We start from the raw sequence: 17,174 nt of genomic DNA, 5'->3' as shown, positions 1-17,174 counted from the left end.
GACAGACAGGTGCCTTCAAAGCGGGGGCCGAGCTGAAGTTACCTGCCAATCGAGACAGTCCCTGGGCTGAGAGGGAGGAGCGGGGCTAGAGGGTCCACCCCTTCCCCTTCGTTGGTCCTGTTATCATTCACTCCAGTGTGTCCAATACTGTGGCCAGTGGGCGGTACCCGCTCTTGAAGCGTGTGAAACGCAGCGTAGCAGGCAGGCTTGGGAGCTGGGCGCATCCTTCCGCCTCTGTGCCCTGGCAGGGCAGGCCGGTCCCTGACTCTCAGCTGCATGGTCTTTCTCCAAGTTCTTGTGTTTGGCACATCTCTGACACTCAGAGGAAGGAAGGCAAGGAAGGAGGCAGGAGACAATGCCCCAAGCACAGCTGAACTGGTTGGGAAAGCGCCATGGAGGCATGGAGTTTTTGTCCTGCCTCTGAGTGGTTACGTGACTGTGAGACAGTAACTCTCCACTGCCCCTCCGTTTCCTCGGTGTTGTGAGGACGCCGCAGAAGGTACAGATGAGATTTCCCGTCCCCCTCCCACGGTTGCCTCCTAATGTCTACTGGTCCTTCAGATCTCAGCTCAGTGGTCTACCCTTGGGGAGGGGTGGGGGAACTTCCCTGACCTCTCGTGCTGAATGCTCACGCTAGCCCTGTTCATTCGGATTTGCTTTTGCACGTATACCATCATTTTCGTAATTATCTGAATCTCCCGCTCCAGATTTTTGCATCCCCAGCACTACGCAGTAGAAAGCACCCAGTAACCATTTGTTGAATGAATAAATGGATGAAAGTGAGGAATGGTTTGTGGTTAAGACTTGCTAGGCGCTGGTGCTTTCCTGAACCACGAGGCACACAGGAAGGGAAATCAGATCTGCCCACCCCCTCAAGGCAGAGAAAATCAGGATTAACTCTTTTAAGGGAGATGCAAGTGAGAGCTGCACCAGAATCGCCCGGGGCAAGGCAGGGGAGACTGCTTGCAACAATGCAATGTTCTTAGGCCCACAAAGACCTAGGGAATCTGTATTTTTACAAACTTCCTGCGTGATCATTAGAGTTTAATAAGAGTTATTGATGCAGAGCCTTGCTATTCAAAGGGTGGTCCTTGGATGGGGCAGAGCCTTTCAGATTTCTGAGGAATCATTTGAGGGATTTGTTAAATGCAGATTCTAATTTAGGAGGCCCTAGATTCTGTTTTTCTAACAGATTCCTAGCCAACGCTTAGTAGCAAGTATCCAGAACAGTGGATCTCAAACTTGGCTGCACATGAGAATCACCTGGGGGCTTAAAAAAAAATTCCAGATACCCAGTCCTTGCCCTCAACCAATTAAATCACTTTCTTGGGATGGGAACCACCAGATATTAGCAATTAAAACTCCTGAGATGACTCCAACATCCAGGTAATCGGACAGAACTTTCCAGTGGTTTTCAAAGTGGGATCCCTGCATCAGCAGCATAAACATCACCTGGGAAGCTGTTAGAATCACGCTTTTGAGCCCCATTGTAGACCAGCTGAATCAGAAGCTGAAAGCTGCTTTAACAGGCCTCCCAGGCAATTCTGAAAGCGCTTTACACTGAGAAACTGCTCTGGAAGAATGCAGGCCTGCAGGGCCAGGTGGCTCAGGTTCCTTCCTGAGGTTCACAGCCCTGGCCCCCCGCCCCCTTTTACTCACTCTGGCCAGGGGAGGTGGGGACTCTGAAGAGTTGTGGACAGATGGCTCCTCACTCACACACCCACAGCCGGAGATCAACAAAGGTCATCACTTTCAAGCAAGGCTGATCTAAAGTTCTGGGATGAATTTGGGGGAAACGCTTGTGTGACCTGGGGTAACCTGACCATTAAAAAGAATATCCCAGGCATGCAGGCTGTTTCACGTGAGGGAGGGGAGATTCAGAGAGGGCCACTGAGGTCCAGAGACAGAGCCCCAGGCTGGGGGAGGGACTGGGGTCGAGACACACACAGAGCCCCATATGGTGTCGGGGGAAGCCTAGAGAGAGGAACAGAGAGAGAGCTCAGATAGGACCCAGGGGACAGCGGGAGCTAGAGGCATCGCCTCCCCACAGGGCCGAGTCTTGCCTGTGCACCCACTTCCTGGGTAACTAAGAGAAGTGCTGCCCTCGCAGGTGAGCGACCAGGGCTTCCTCCTCTGTGCCACCGTGAAGCCCGGCTCCCAGCACAGACAGGCCCCTGGTGGCACTCTCCTCACCTGGTAGGAACTGTCATAGCACTGAGTCCCTGCCAGGGCGGGGAGCCAGCCTGCTCTTCCCAAGTCGGGGTGTGGCACACCAGGGCGGGAGGGGGTGTCCTCAAACACTGGACAGAAGTAACAACGGTGCCCTGATGGTCACAGTGCCTCCTGGGCGTCTTTTACATCCAGTGGTGGAAGGGGGAGGCCAGTGTCCTGAGATGCCCCCCACGAAGCTGGGGCTTTCAGCAGCCATGCCACCTGGGTGTCAAAGCACCCGAGGCTCTCTGAGGGGTCGGGAGATGGAGAGGGCTCTTCTCTTCCTGGGATCACACGAGGAAGTGACAGGCCCAAGGCTGGACCAGGATTCCAAGGAGCCCAAGTTCCATCCCCCAAAACCCACAGCTGACTCTTTAGTTGCCCTGGTGTTTGACAAACGATCACTCGCCAAGGACAGGTCCTGATAATGTGCTTTTAATTGCACTTTTTCCAAAGGTGTCTCCTTTCCCATTTATAATAAAAAAGACGCGTGACAAGGATTGGCTCTGCCCCCGAGGTGGGTGGCGATCTCGGCTCCAGGGGCCGGGCCTCCTCCCGTGCCTCTCTGGACAGTCCCAGCACCGGCGATGGCGGGGCGGCTCTCCCAGCCACATCCTGACCTGGATCCCTTCAGAAAGGCAGGGCCTCCGTGTCCCTCCAACCTGAGCCGTGGCCCCTCAGGTGGACATGATGCCGCTCTTCTCACCCTTGACCTTGAGGAACTCGGCCATGCTGGAGAAATACTTCTGGTTGGCCTCAGCCACCTTCTTCTCTGCTGCTTGTGGGTTCACAATCTCCAGGCCCTGGACAGGCGAGGGAGACGGGGATGAGGCAGGTAGGCAGCCCGGCCCCTAACAACAACCCCCGACCCTCCCAGCTCCCAGTGAGAGAATCGTGCAATGTCACAGCCCCACGGCCCTTCTCAGTGGTCCCTTGGGCTCTGGGTGAACATGAGAACAGTTTGCCGTTCTCCAAATCTCCCCACCTTGTGGGATTCTGACTCCGTAGGCTAGAGGGTGGAGGGAGATGGGAGGACCCGGGCATCTGAATTTTTAACAAGATCCCCAGGTGATTTTAAAAACACCAACATTTGGGAGCAGCTGATCCTTCTCGGTTCCTGAATCAGGAAATTGAGTCCTAGAAGTAAGGAGCTGGCCCGCAGTCCCAGCACGAATCCCACCAACCCTACTGATGACACGACCACCAGCTCTGGGGGCCCGACACGTGGCAAGCACTGTTCTAAATGTTTCACACACAGTGATTCTCACCTTCTTGCTGAGGCCTTCCCTGGGGACTCGCCAACTCCCTTTCTGCTTTTCTCCCTGGCACCTCCCATCTTGCAACATGCTATGTATGTTTGCTATTATTCCTCTGTCTCCTTCCCCCTATAAGCTCCACTAGGGCAAGATTTCCTGTCCCATCTGTGGCTTTATCCCAGGGCCGGCACCAATGCTGGGAACGTAGCAGGTGCTCAGCAGATGTTGCTGACGGAGTGAATGAGCTGTTCCTCCTCACAATCCCATGGGAAGCACGAGCCCTCTTTGGCGGGTGAGTAAACCGAGGCTCAGACAGGCGAATGACCTGCCCTGGCTCCTTCCTGGGCACTGGTGGCTGGGGTGGGGTCTCGACCGAAGCCTCAAGGAGGGGCTGCACCTGCTCAAGGTCACAGAGACTGACTGGTCCCAGCCTGATTCTAAAGCCACCCCATGTTTGCAGCCATGACTGCTTCCGGCCCATCCCTGCTAACCTCACCACGTGCTGGGAACTGAGCTTCGCCCTTCAGGGGCTTCATTGGTGTCCCCCCAAGGACAGCCCTGAGAGGGGCCTGATCATGTGTCCCTCCTCAGGGAAGGGAAGGGACTTTCCCCAGGCCTCCTGACCCCAGCAAGGACGGTACCTGGAGTGGGGTGAAGGCCACGCTGGAGGCAGTCCCTGAGGAGCGGTCGCGGATGGTGGACTTTCCGCCGTACACCACGCTCTGCTTCTGCAGGGTCCGCTGTGGGGGCGGGGTGAGGGAGGTCTGGGCTGTGGCCTGGGCCCATGCCCACACCCCTGGCCCCACAGGACCCGGCCTGTACCTGCAGTGTCTTGGAGATCCTAGCTTTGGTGGCCTCGTTCACCTGTGTCTGCCGCACACGCCCACTGCCTGACTTGCCAAGGTGGCCGAGGCTGAAGCCCAAGTCCTCCTGGTAGGCGTCCTCCTCGATCTGGTGGGAAAGAAGGCATCCTGGTGTTAGCCACCTCCTCAATCAGCTCGAAGCCCAGGCATTCACCACATCAACCAGTCCTCAGGGCACCCATTCAGGTGACTACAGGGCCCTGGTGAGGAAGCCAGGTCCTGTTACTGCTCCCTGAGTTGACAGCTGAGAGAAGCTGGGAGAGAGAGGGAGAGAGGGAGAGAGGGAGAGGGAGGGGGGAGAGAGAGAGAGAGAGAATGAGAGTGTGTGTGTGTCTGTCTGTCTGTCTTGCAGTATCTGTACAGTGATGCTCGGATGACAAGGGCCTGGCAGGGGTGAAGCCTGGGGCGGGGCATGTCCAGCAGGGCAGGGATGAGCCTGGAGGCCTGCAGGGGCCCAATCCTGACTGGCCTCCAGTGCCTGGACAAGGAGCCTCAGGGAGAGCGGGGCTGGCACTGTCTGGAGCTGGGTGGATGAGGTGGGGAGAGCCTGCAGGCAGGAGGACTGGGGAGGAGACTGGGGAGGAGTCTGGGGTGGTGCCCCAGATCTGAGCGGGCGTTGTGGGAAGGTAGGGGGACCAGAGCCACAGACAGAGAGGAAGGAATGCAGTGGGGGTGGGGGGGTCAGGGCTGGGGGAGGAAGAGGACCCCAAGGCGCCACAGCAGGGTGGGGTCTGACCTCCCCAAAGCTCATGCGGTTGGCCTGCTTCCGGATCTCCGTCAGCCCCAGCCGCTCCTTCATCTTGCGGTACCTGGGGAGGGGCACGGGTCAGCTGGGAGGGTGCGGGCCTCTTCCCACGCTGCACCGCACTGCACCGCCCCGCCACGCCCACCCAGGGCCCCACCTGCGGCCACCTCGCTTCTTGCGCTGCCCATCGAGGGGCGCAGGCAGCGGCTTCACCTGCTTCACGGGTGGTGGCTCCTGCCACTTGTCGAATTTGCGCTCGATCTCGTCCTTCAGCTCATAGCCCACCTGGGGAGGATGGGGCGGGGATCCTGCAGCTGCTCCCAGGGGCCTGCCCTGTCCTGGGGCTGCCCCCCCAGCCCCAGGGGACCTCGTCCCTCAGGGCTCTGCAGGTGTAAGGTCCACCTACCGTCTGATGTGCCCGGACTGTGTCTCGGGCTCAGACCTCGCCTCTGAACACTGCGCCCCACAAGCAACTGCCCTCCCACACAGCAGAGGGGCTGAGCAGAACTCCTGTGCCCTCTCCCCAGCCTCCTGCCCCAGCTCTCCAAAAGTCAGTATGTGGCGACACCCTGGAGTGAGTCTGCCTCTCTTCCAGGCTCTTCCTTTAAGAAGGACCTCAAACTGGCCCCGTTCCAGCACCCCCGCTAAAACCAGGTTCTCCCAGGGGCGCAGGAGGCTTGATGCGATCCGCCTGGCTCCGCCAGCCCCCTCTCCCGGGGGCTCACTGTGCTCCTGCCTCAGGACCCGTGCACTGATCATTCCTTCTGCGTGGGACACCCTTCCCCAGAGTACCCTTGGGACTCGCCTGCTAACTGCATGCAGGTCTTTGTTCAACCCCCACCCCCTCAGAGCAGGCCCCCCTGACTTCCTGGTTAATCAGTCTAACCTCCCTTGCCACCCGAAGCCGCTTCATCTCTCTCCCTCGACTCCACTCTGCACTGTGGACACACTGCAGAGTGACCTGCTGCCGTCTCCTCACCCGCCCCCAGCGAGGGTAGAAGTGCCACAGAGGCAGGGCTTCTGTCTGTATGGCTCACTGCCACCCCCTCCAGCACCCAGGCCAGTGGTCAGGGACAGCGAGAGAGACTGAACCCCTGAACACTGTGCCAGGCCGGGTGCTTGGAAAGCAATAGCGCGCAAGACAGAAAACAGACCTGTTCTCACAGAACAAGTCTGCCCAGGAAGACAGGCTGATTGAATGATGACCCGATTGATGACAGTGCAGTAGAGGAGCAGATCCTGGTATAGTTGACAAAAAAATACCTCCCCCACCCCCAGAGGTGTCCACAACTGATTCTCTGGTCCCTGCAAGTCTGTCCTGACAGAAGGACTCTGCAGGTGAGGTTAGGTTAAGGATCTTGAAAGGGGGAGAATACCTCCGATCATCAGTGTAGACCCAGTGCAATCATGGGGTCCTTCAGAGAGTCAGAGGGGATGTGAAGACAGAAGCAGGGTCAGAAAGGGACGGGAAGATGCTACCTGGGGGCTTTGAAGATGGAGGAAGGGGCCACAAGCCAAGGGATGCAGGTGGCCTCTGGAAGCCGGGACAAGCAGGGGAAAGGCCCTTCCCTCGAGCCTCCAGAAGAAATGAGCTCTGCCGACACTGTGAGTCTAGCCAGTAAAACGCACCATGGACTTCTGACCTACAGTGCCTTCGGCCACTGAACTTGCGGTGATTTGTTACAGCAGCGACGGGAAACTCGCACGGCAGGAAGGGGAGAAGCTGACCTCGCTGGGGGACACGGCGGGGGACGTGACAGATGCTCCGCCTCCGCCCTGTTAGGACAGCACTTACACGTGGTGGGTCCTGAGGACAGCTCTCCCCAAGACAGACCACCGGTCGCCCGGACAGACACCACCTGTCCCTCACCTTGCCCTCCGTGCTCTCGTGGAAGCTGTCCACGCGGGCAGCCAGTGTGCACTTGGCAGCCACCAGCCGGGCCGCTTTCCGCCGGAGGTCCTGGAGCAGTGGGAAGGGAGGCAGAGTCAGCGCAAGGATTCAACCAGATCAGGGAGCACTTCCAAAACTCCAGCCAGCACCAGCTCAAGTTCCGCCTGGCTTCACCCTCACCGCTGCACTTTACTATAATAACGTGTTACTGTAACAAGTGATCATTGTCAGTGTCTTCTTTTTGACCTACTTTCCCGTTTGCACAGACAACTTAACTGTATTACTATGGATGGAAGATCATCAAATACTGAGAAAATACATATGTTACGATTAAAATTTAAAATACCCATCTGTGTGTCACCAAAAATCCTGCCATGTGCCAGGAAAGGTAGGGGCCAGTGTTTTGGGAGAGCAAGATGGTACAGGTAGAACCTACAGCCACCAGTCTGTGATGACAGCAGTAGATGAAACACTGAAGCCGGCAGCAGCTGGCACAGTGGAGGACCTCACTCTGCCCTGCGGGGTCCAGCCTGGGCCCTGGCTCCCGGGCAGGGACCTGTGCTGGCCTTGGGTGAGCCTGAGAGAAGCCTCATGACACGGGCTGGTGTTTGAGTCAGCCAGCCCAGCACAGGCTGAGCCCCGAGGCCCCAATGGACGTCCTGGGTGACGACTCCGTGCGCTGTCTCAGGCGGCACTGGGGGAGGGTGACAGGACCCCAACCTCTCGCGCCTGCCCTCGGCTGACGTCTCTCTGGTCCCCTCACTGTGATAAACCGTCACCCGGGGTGGATCAGCTCTGCGGGTCCCCTAGTGGTCACTGAACCTGACGGTGGTCATGGGAACCCTGAACTCGCAGGCTAACGCTTCTGCCGCTTTTTATGTGGGAGGCCTGGTCTCAGAGCATGAGTGAGTCCCTGTCACGACCCAATGAAGTTGGTTCAGTGTCCCCATTTATTCGGGGAGACTGAGGCACAGAGCCCAGGCCTCTTGCCTGGTTGATAAGAGGTGCAGCCAGAACCCCAGCCTGGCCCATCAGCTCCACGCCCTTGTTCTCTCACCCTGTGTGGCCCATCCTCCGGGGTCCTGACCACTGTGGTCAGCAGTGACCACCGGGCACCGAGGAGCAAGGGGGCTGCCCTTCGGGGCCCTGCAGAAGGCTCTGTGGGGGGCTCACCGGGGGCAGAGACTGCACGATGTCGCTGTGGTAGATGTAGCCGGTGTGGGGCAGCACCGAGGTGGACGAGAAGCCCGACAGCGTCTTGCGCTGGGCCCCAAGCAGCATGATGTTGCAGGCGGGCATCTTGGAGAGGTTGGTCAGGCCGCCCGCCACCCCTGCCAAGGGAGGGAGGGAAGGAGTTCAGAAGGAACATGGGCGTTTACCTGGGGGCTTGCCATGTGCCGTCACACGAATTTCTGGTTGGACGCAGCTCTGCCGACACCCTCGTTTTAGCTCAGAGAGGCCCACAGTGGGTTCTGAGCTCCGCACTGTCAGACGATACGCTGCGTGGCTCAGGCCTCTCGGTTTGCTGTCATTTGTTATGGCAGCAACAGGACACTAGCACACCCCCCACCCCGGGTGCAACTGGGGAAACCGAGGCACGTGACGTTATCTGCCCAAATATGTGAGGTCAGTGGGGGAGGAGCAGGAGCCACACCCGAGTTTAACCTGCTCGCAGACCACCCTTCCACCCTGCAACCTGCCCCCAGAGCTCTGTCATGGGCTGAACTGTGTCCCCTCAAACTCACAGGTTGAGGTCCTAACCCCGCCACTGCCCCTTCCCCACACCTCAGAATGTGACTGTATTTGGAGACAGGGCATTTAAGGAGGTGATCGAGGTGAAATGACGTCATAGGATGGGCCCTAAAGCAAAGACCGCTGTCCCAGTGAGCCAAGGAGAGAGGCTCGCGGAAGGAACCAGCCCTGCCGACACCCTGATCTCAGACTCCCAGCTCCAGGGCAGTGAGGGACCAGATCTTGGTTGTTGAAGACCCCCGGTCTGTGGTACCCCATTATGGCAGCCTGAGCTGACTAACTTAACTGCTTTACCATGCTCCCCTGCTCCCAGAAGTGTTCTGGGTTGAGGGGGCCAGGGGCCTGAGGGGCACTATGAAGCTGCAGAGAGCCCCCTGAGGAGGAAGGGGCTGCTTCTAGTCCTGGCACACTGCCAGGACCAGCATCCCCAGCGGCAAACACTGAGGCTCAGACAGCTAGGAGCTGCCCAGACACACTGGCCTTTGCACCGGCCACACTGCCTCTTTCCTCTACAGGCTCTGCCAGAGACTCAGGGGCTGACCAGGCTCAGGGCCGCCATCCTTTCTCTGGGTCTGTATGAAAATCAGGCTGATGGGCCCCTGTGATCTCCAGGAGTGGGTAGGTGAGGGCGAGGGGGGACAGGGTGCTGGGGCCCTGGGGCCAAATCCCCATTTTACAGAAAAGGGACATGACTTCCCCAAGGTCACACGGCCCCTGGGACCACCACTGCTCAGGGATGCCCCTCTGCCCCACCCCAGCCCAGGCCTCACCCATGATCTTGGCGGCCGTGGATGCCCCGATGATGATGGACAGGTTGGGCGCGATGAAGGACATCCGCGACTCCACGTACTCGTAGATGCGGTGCTTGGAGGCGTTCAGCTCCAGTGCCATGTCGCAGGCCTCCTCCAGCCGCTCCAGCTCCTCCTCCGACAGCTGCTGCCTGCAGGGGTAAGGGTGTGGCTGGGACGGACCCCCACCTCCCGGGTATCCTGTCTGGCAGGTGCGGGAGCCCTGGATCCCCCCAGCTGTGCGTGTGCACTTGTATGTAGGACAATGACAAGTCCCGTAGGTCCCGAGGCTTAGAAACAAGGGCTGCTGGGAGCCAGTTCTTGGTCAGAACCACCCTCACCCACCCTGGTGGCGGAGGGTGCTTGTCCTGCCCATTCCAGTCCCTGCCTGAGGGAAGCAGCCCTGCCAAGGCCATGCCTGAGTTGGAATGTTTGCAGGTTTCCCTCCTCCTGAAACGCTCTCCCCTGAGCTGCCACACACCCTCTAGGTCACAGCCTTGTGACACCCGGCCCACCCTGCTGTCCCTCAAACACCATCACCAGCTGCCATCAACCACACCTATTCCCAGCCTCTCCACCTCCCGCCTGCTTCCTGCACTAGACGGCCAGCCCTCAGAGCGGGGCTCATGCTGGTCCTGGCGGCGGGCCCAGCACGTCCCCAGCACACAGAAGGTGCTGGGCGGGTGTGTGCTGAATAAAAGCACAGAGAGGGTCGGCTGTTGCCCCGTCTTACAGAGGAACAGAGGGCCCGAGGGAGAAGGGGACCGGCCTGAGGCTGCAGGGCCAGTGACAGAACCCAGCCCCCAGGACTCCTGGGCCATGCCATGCCCCTTCCTCACTCAGCTGCCCCAGCCAAACTATAAGGCGTGCAGGGGAGAGACCGTGGAGCCCACGGTCTCTCTGCAACCGAGCCTCAGAAGGGCTGACGCACCCAAGGTCACCCCTTGGCAGCAGCAAGTTACAGGCCGGCTTGTCCTCCCTCCCACTGGAGAGCTTGGTCCCTGCCTGAGACTGAGTCGTCACCACCTCCAGGAAGCCACCCTGATCCAGCCTGGGTAAGTGCCCCTCCTCAGTGCTGCCTCAGTACCCTGACCCTTGCCGTTTGGCCTCTGGCCTATGTGCACACCTGCCTCCTCCTGGACAGCAGCTCCGCTTTGCTAAGTTCTCTGAACTCCATCCTCAGAACAGTGCCCAGTGTTCTGTCAGCATCTGCTCAACCAACAGGATGACAGCCTGGGGGGGTCTCCACCCACAGGGCTCTGCTATGGAGTCAAAGATGTTTCCTTTTCTGAACACCGCACAGATGCCAGAGGGGCAGGTGGAGACCCGGCTTTTATTCTAGTGCGTGGACAACAGACCAGAAACAGATACTTCTAATTACAGGTCTGCCCTCTGCCTCACCTCTCAAGACTACAGGTTCTGGGCGGGGGGAAGCCTGGGTCCCCACTCTCTGGGGACCCCCTGAGCCCAGCACAGCCCCTGGCTTACAGGAGGTGCTCATTAAACACGCACGAAACTGAAATGAACTGTCCTCCTCAGGCTGACACCTGTGCCACTGGGACCCCAAGATCATCGTCTGCTGAGGTGGAGCTGAGGCGGGCCCAGTGCCTTCTCCCCGCTGTGTACGCACCCCTGGGTGGTGGAGGCGGTGACGCTCACCACCATGATGGTGGCATTGGTCAGGATCTGCTGCAGGTTCTCGTTGTTCTTGCACTTGTCCAGGCTGTTGCCCAGCTCCTGGGGGCGAGGAGGCAAGAAGCGGGGAGGCACGGACCCTCAGGAAGCCCTGGAACCTCTCCTGCTCCCACACCCACTCGGGTCTCTTCCAGGGACAATGGGGAAGCGGGGTCTGGACACAGGACGCTCCCCTGCCTCCCACCACTTCCGACAGCTTCACTGCTCAAAGCAGCAAGGTCAGTGTTGGCTGCTCTGGAAACGGACCCGAGCAGACGAGCCACCTAGGGAGGACCTGCTGCCCCGACAGGTCTGCTGCCCGCATCGACCTTGTGCAGGCCTGACCGCGTCACTTCCTTGCATGGATGTCCCCTGCCACTGGCTTGTCTTCTCCTGGACTCACACGGGAGCCTCTGCTGGTGTCCCCACCTTCATGAGCCCAACACTCCCATGGTGGCATTCCCCTAAGACCCAGAGCCTAAGAGGTGAGACGTGATCTGACCTCTTCCACCTCACCTCCTCACTTCCTCTCTTGTTCCCTGAGATCACCAGGCCAGCTACCTTTCCCTTAGACCTGGGAGCGGGGTGTCCAAGAGAGCGTCCCTACGTCCCTTCACACTCAGGGGGGCCGAGGAGTCCCCGTCCCCCGCTCACCTTGACGGTGCGGATGTAATCCAGTGCGCTGGGGACTAGCGACTCCAGCTCAGGAAACCGCTTTGAGTACTTGTCCCGGATGAACTTGTGGATGATGTCTGAGGGGGTGGGGAGGGTGGGAGTCCGATGAGGGGCAGGCTACTCTGCTGGCTCCCCCAGCATGCTTCCCCCTCTGCCTTCAGTAGGGGAACCCCTAATTGTAGCCGGGCTCATGGACACCCAGCACAGAGGCTGCACTTCCCAGCCACCCTTACTGCTGGATGGGCCACGGGAGTTAGTTCTGCTCCACAAGATGTGAGCTGAAGTCATATGTGCAACTTCCAGATCACTCCTTAAGGGAAAAAGACATACCCTCCTCTACTCTCCACTGTTTTCTGATGGGGATGTGCAGGTGATGGCTGAAGGTGGGCAGTCACCTTGTGCCATGAAATAGCTGGCAGATCAACAAGATACAAAGAGCCTGGACTCCTCATTCAGACTTTCACAGAAAAAAATATGTCTCCTTCTCACTTAACCACGCTGTTACAGCAGCTGAACCCGGGCTGGAGCCAATACAGGGGATGGGGGGCAGACCCTGGGGTGAGGGCCAGCGGGAAGGGTGGCCTGGGATCCTGCCCAGCCCTCCGGAGGAGGGACATCAGGCAGGGCTGTCTCTGCCTGCCCTTCCCGCCACTCACTCAGCTCGTTCTCGATCTCCACTGTCAGGTTGTTGGCGTCCACAATGACCCGGTACTCGGGGGCCGCCTCCACAGGGCCCATCACTGTGAGGATGAGAAACAGCCTGGTGTGGGTGTGCGACTAGGCACCCACCCACTCCCAGACCCCACAGCTCGGAGAGACGAGGGATGAGGCAGGAGGGGAGCAGGAGGGCGGGCTGAAGAGATGAGGGGACAGGTTTCCGTGTCTGCAGACCCCCCATCTCCCTTTCCAGGCCATTCTAGACTTGACCTCGCCCGGGAACTCAACCCTCCTGGGGCTCCCCACGCCGAAGGCTGACAGCCAGGCACCCCAGAGTGATGCTTGAGGCCTCTTACATGACATATGAGGACAAGAACCGTGTCTGTTTCCCATGGCTGCAGCCCCAGTGCAATGCCCTGAACACTCGGGGCTGCTTCACTCTCCTCCTGGCCTTTGCCTGTGTTGTTCCCTCTTCCCTTCCTTACATTTATTTCCAGAAAACTCTTCAGACTTTAACTTATTTTACCCACAACCACCCAGGGAGGCTGGTGTTAAATCAGACCAATGCTGCAAAGAAACAGAAGGACATGGCCTGATGTCACAGAGCCAGCAGATGACAGAGCTGAAATCTGCCCCAAGTCTGTGTTCTTAACTGTGATGCTCAAGTGCCGCTACATCCTTAAGGCTCAGAAGGCGCCTAAGAATGCCTCCCTCACCTTCCAGGAGGGTCAGGCGCCTTCCCTGTGCTCCCACCACATGCCCGCCACATCCGTCGGAAATGATCACCACTCAGTTTTGAGATGTTTCGTGTCTACCTCCCCTACCAGGCACTGGGCGCGTGCTGGTCCTCGAGCCGGGCCTACACCAGGAAATGTCACTTCTCTGACCCACTACGGCTCTCTGGATCGAGAAGCTCTCTGGTCCGGCACTGGAAACCCTGCGGGACCTGGGGCCTCCTTTGGCCTCCCCCTGGCCAGGGATGCCGAGGCCATGCCTGTGCAGCTCTGTCCCTGGGCACACGTGCCCCTGTTCTCGGCCTGGCGCGTGGACTCATGCTTCAGGGTCCACTTCAGATATCAGTTCTTCCCTGACCCGAGGTGGGATCAGCCGGCCTCTCCTGCAGCCCCCTCCACCCCAGCAAGCACTGCCCACCAATGGCTGTCTGGAACCTGGTCTGCTGCTCCTCTAGACCCTGAGCAACGTGAGAGCAGAGGCCCACAGAGGCCTGGCCCCCACGGTGTCTCAGGAAAATGATAAAGGAAGGAAGCAAAGAGTGAGTCTCCCTGAAACCCTGCTCTGACTATACCACTCCTCGGCCGAAACACTTCCCTTGGCTTCCTGCTGCAGAGGAATTCCATTTGGGAGCCCCAGTTTCACCAGGAAAAGGGGTGGCAACAGGTTCATCCTCTACAGAGCTGTCTGAACTCTCAGAGAACCCAGCTTTCCTCACAGCTGAAGTGAGAAAAGATTTCAGCTGATGCTTTCCTAATTTTTGTGGCTGCTTTTTTGTATTTTCGTGGTTACTTCCAATTTACCAAGTGATACCACCTTTCCACTCACAGCAGCGGTATCTTTCCTTCCTAGGTAAATTTAAGGAAAAAGTACGTTGACTTAAAAACCCTAAGTAAATAATAAGAGAAGCATTTTGCATATGTGGCAGAACTCTATAACTGATCATGTGAGTCGATGAAGTCTGGGAAGCCTTGAGATGGGTCCTGGCATAATTATGAAGCATTCAGGGCAGGAACTTTAGACGTGTCTGCTCTGGAATGCAGGATATTCTCAGGATAGCAGAGAACTGGGTTGGTTGGAAGAGAAGGGGGCTCTGGCAAAGGGTGAGAGGAAGAACCAATTCGCAAGGCCACAAGCTGACGAAGGGCCGAGGGGCCCAGCGGGAGGAGGTGGGGCGGGAGGGCGGGGTACCTTCCGCGGCGCTGGCCTGCTTGCTGATATACTCCTCAATCTTCATCATGATCTCGGCGAACTGTTCGGGGCGGAAAGGAGAGTCAGACCTCAGGTCCCTCCAGGAAGACGAGCTCCTGCCCGCGCCGCCTTCCCAGGAGCCCCTCTCACCATCTTGCTGTCCCACAGCTTGGCGATGCTCTTGACCGAGTCCCCGGAAAGATCCAGCTGAGTCTCCTCCTGCACATCCTCAATCGCTGGCTCCTCCTCCTCCTCCCCATAGCTCCCTCCTTCCTCCTCTTCTGCTGCCTCCTCCAGGTCAGCCAGGAGCTCGTCGGCCAGAGACATACTGAGGCCTGTGGGGAGGAAGAGCAGGGTCCCCCCTCATTGCTGGGATGGGCCTCCCCTGCCAGAAGGCCCTGGTCCTTCTTGATCAACTCCCTAGCATGCAGGCTCCACAAGAACAGGGATATTCGTTTGCTTCGTTCTCCAGTTTCTAATCTGCCTGGCACAGAACAGGTGCTAAATAAATACCCGCTGACTTAACCCATGAACAAACCCCCCAGAACCAGATGGTCTCCAATCATAATTAAGGCTACCTACCCTTCTCACACTCACTCCACTGGAGGAGACACAGCACACCCCTCACACCACCACTTCGCTGAGAACTACAAGTGCACCCTCTCCTTGATGAGACCCAACCTCTCCTAGTGTCCCTTTTCTCCCTATAGCAGAGGCCCCTCATCACTAACTGTTGGGCCTCAAATGGGTGACAGATATCCTAAAATACTCATCTCAGGAAAACCGAGTGGGGCCTAAAATGTCTAGAACCGCCAAGCCAATCACCTCTGGCCATGAGCAGCCTCCTCACCTATCCCAGGTGTTGGACGGATGTCAGTACCTTCTGTGAGTCCCACGCAGTGGAAAAGGTTGGGAAGCACTACTCAGCAAGGCACAATCCCCACCATTGTGTCCCCACCACTGCTTTTTTTTTTTTTTTTAATAAGAAAACTTCTCCCTCTTCCTTTTTTTTTTCTTCTCTTTCCATAAGACAAACCAAGGCTGCGAACTACATCCACAGAGGCTAAGTGGGTGACATAGAGAGTGAGTCGGGCTGGGGGCTGGGCAACAGGGAGATGGGGAGCCTGGAGAACTAGGGAATCACGCTTGATGTAAAAGCACAGCCAATGCTAAGCTTCAGACACGTCCTGCTGGTGGGAGCATGGGCTCCATGTTGCCAGGTATTCTAGTTTTTTTCAAAAAGTAAGAAATTCAGAATTTTTACGTGGAACCTCCCAGCTTGAAAAGTTTCTTTTTTTATTGTTTAAATGGATAATTTACATAAAAATAAACGAACTACCAAACCAAAACAATTACAGGAAAGATTTGGCCCTTGAGCTGCCAGTTGATGCTCAATTGTCTCAGGTCAGTCTCCTCTGATATTCTTCTTTCTCCCTAAGATGCACTGTCCCCGTTATACTCACTTCTCTTTATAAGACCCAGTTTTTCCTTGTAAACGCATCTACATTATCTCTCACACACCTTTCTCTAAAGCTCTCCTCTCACTTTCTCCCAATAACAGAAACTCTTTCTTTATAGAACACAACCCAATCCCCATAGATGACTCAAATATCTCTTCTTATTCTCTCTTTTCTGTTTCCCCACTAAACTGTAAGCAGGGACTGTATCTGTTTGTTTGCTGCTGTAGCTGCTGTAGCAGAATGTCTAGCACATAGAAGGTATCCAAGAAATAATCAGCAAATGAATGAACAATTTTATTTAATCCTTATACCCATCACATTATGGTCTCCTTTCTCCAGATATCTGAATATATTATTTTTTCACCCCTGAAATAGGGACACAAACGTTATTTCTTGCGGTATGAATCTGCTCTGACCCTGAGACTAGATCCTATCCCGCTGTACCCATCTTATGACCCCGTTAGTTAATTTCAACACTGGAGATTCTCTAAATTTCTAATATTTTGTTGTATGCTCATCTCCTCCATTAAGCTAAAATTTCTATGAGAACAGGGACCACTTTGTTCACTCTGCACTATCCCCATCATCCGGCGTAGCACCTGGCGCGGAGTAGATACGACATCGCTTGCTTCCAGCCAACCTCTCCAGCCCCCACCCCAAGCCAAGCCCACAAGTCCTTCTCACATTTCTTTCGCTTACCAACTTCTTCCTCTCACTTGAGGTCTTCTTCCCCTCACTTTTTATTGGCTCAACACCTCCTCTTCCTTCAATTCTTACCCTATATTCCAGCTCCCTGACTCACGCACCCCACTCCAGGTTAGACAGGTTGCCTGGTGAAACACACCCCGCACGCCCTGTGAGTACCCTAAGGCGCTTCACACACCTGTGATTATTTAAGTAATTACTTGACTGAGCCTGTCTCCCCAGGCACCAAGCAAACCGCTAAGAGGACCGGGAACAATTTTTCGCTCCTGCTATATGCCCAGGGCCGTAACACTGTAGGAGCATATGAGACCTTCAAGGAGTCGGTCTATGAAGGCCCGCCGTCCTCCTTACACACTTCCTCCCCTAGACCCAGGAATCCGTCCTCCCGCCCTCCCCTCGGCTCCCTCACACTCACCTCCTCTCTCTCCGCACGACCGTTTCTAGGAAATTCGCTTCCCAACAGCGGTCGACGCTCACTGATGACGTCTCACGCTCGCGCCGTCGTGGAGGCAATGTTGCGCTCTGATTGGCCCCCGTCCTGCGGCGTTTGGAACAACAACTTTATTAGTACCTC

At 57.0% G+C, this 17,174-nt stretch overlaps 1 protein-coding gene across 1 annotated transcript; it reads right to left on the bottom strand.

Annotated features, from left to right (window-relative positions):
- Positions 1-2,630: 2,630 nt before the first annotated feature.
- PRPF31 (pre-mRNA processing factor 31) lies at positions 2,631-17,147 on the bottom strand. The gene is made up of 14 exons (XM_031457219.2): positions 17,016-17,147; positions 14,586-14,770; positions 14,436-14,496; positions 12,512-12,595; positions 11,835-11,932; positions 11,137-11,243; positions 9,489-9,658; positions 8,140-8,297; positions 6,946-7,035; positions 5,233-5,360; positions 5,067-5,139; positions 4,290-4,418; positions 4,109-4,207; positions 2,631-3,014 (listed from the first exon to the last, which is right to left on the bottom strand). Exons 2-14 carry the CDS (start codon positions 14,760-14,762, stop codon positions 2,889-2,891), a joined length of 1,500 nt encoding a protein of 499 aa, XP_031313079.1. The 5' UTR covers positions 14,763-14,770; positions 17,016-17,147; the 3' UTR covers positions 2,631-2,888.
- Positions 17,148-17,174: the final 27 nt, after the last annotated feature.

Source organism: Camelus dromedarius, chromosome 9 (assembly GCF_036321535.1).
Source record: "Camelus dromedarius isolate mCamDro1 chromosome 9, mCamDro1.pat, whole genome shotgun sequence".
Classification (NCBI taxonomy): domain Eukaryota; kingdom Metazoa; phylum Chordata; class Mammalia; order Artiodactyla; family Camelidae; genus Camelus; species Camelus dromedarius.
Note: the sequence above shows the minus strand (reverse complement) of the source record. Positions and strands in the feature narration are given on the sequence as shown.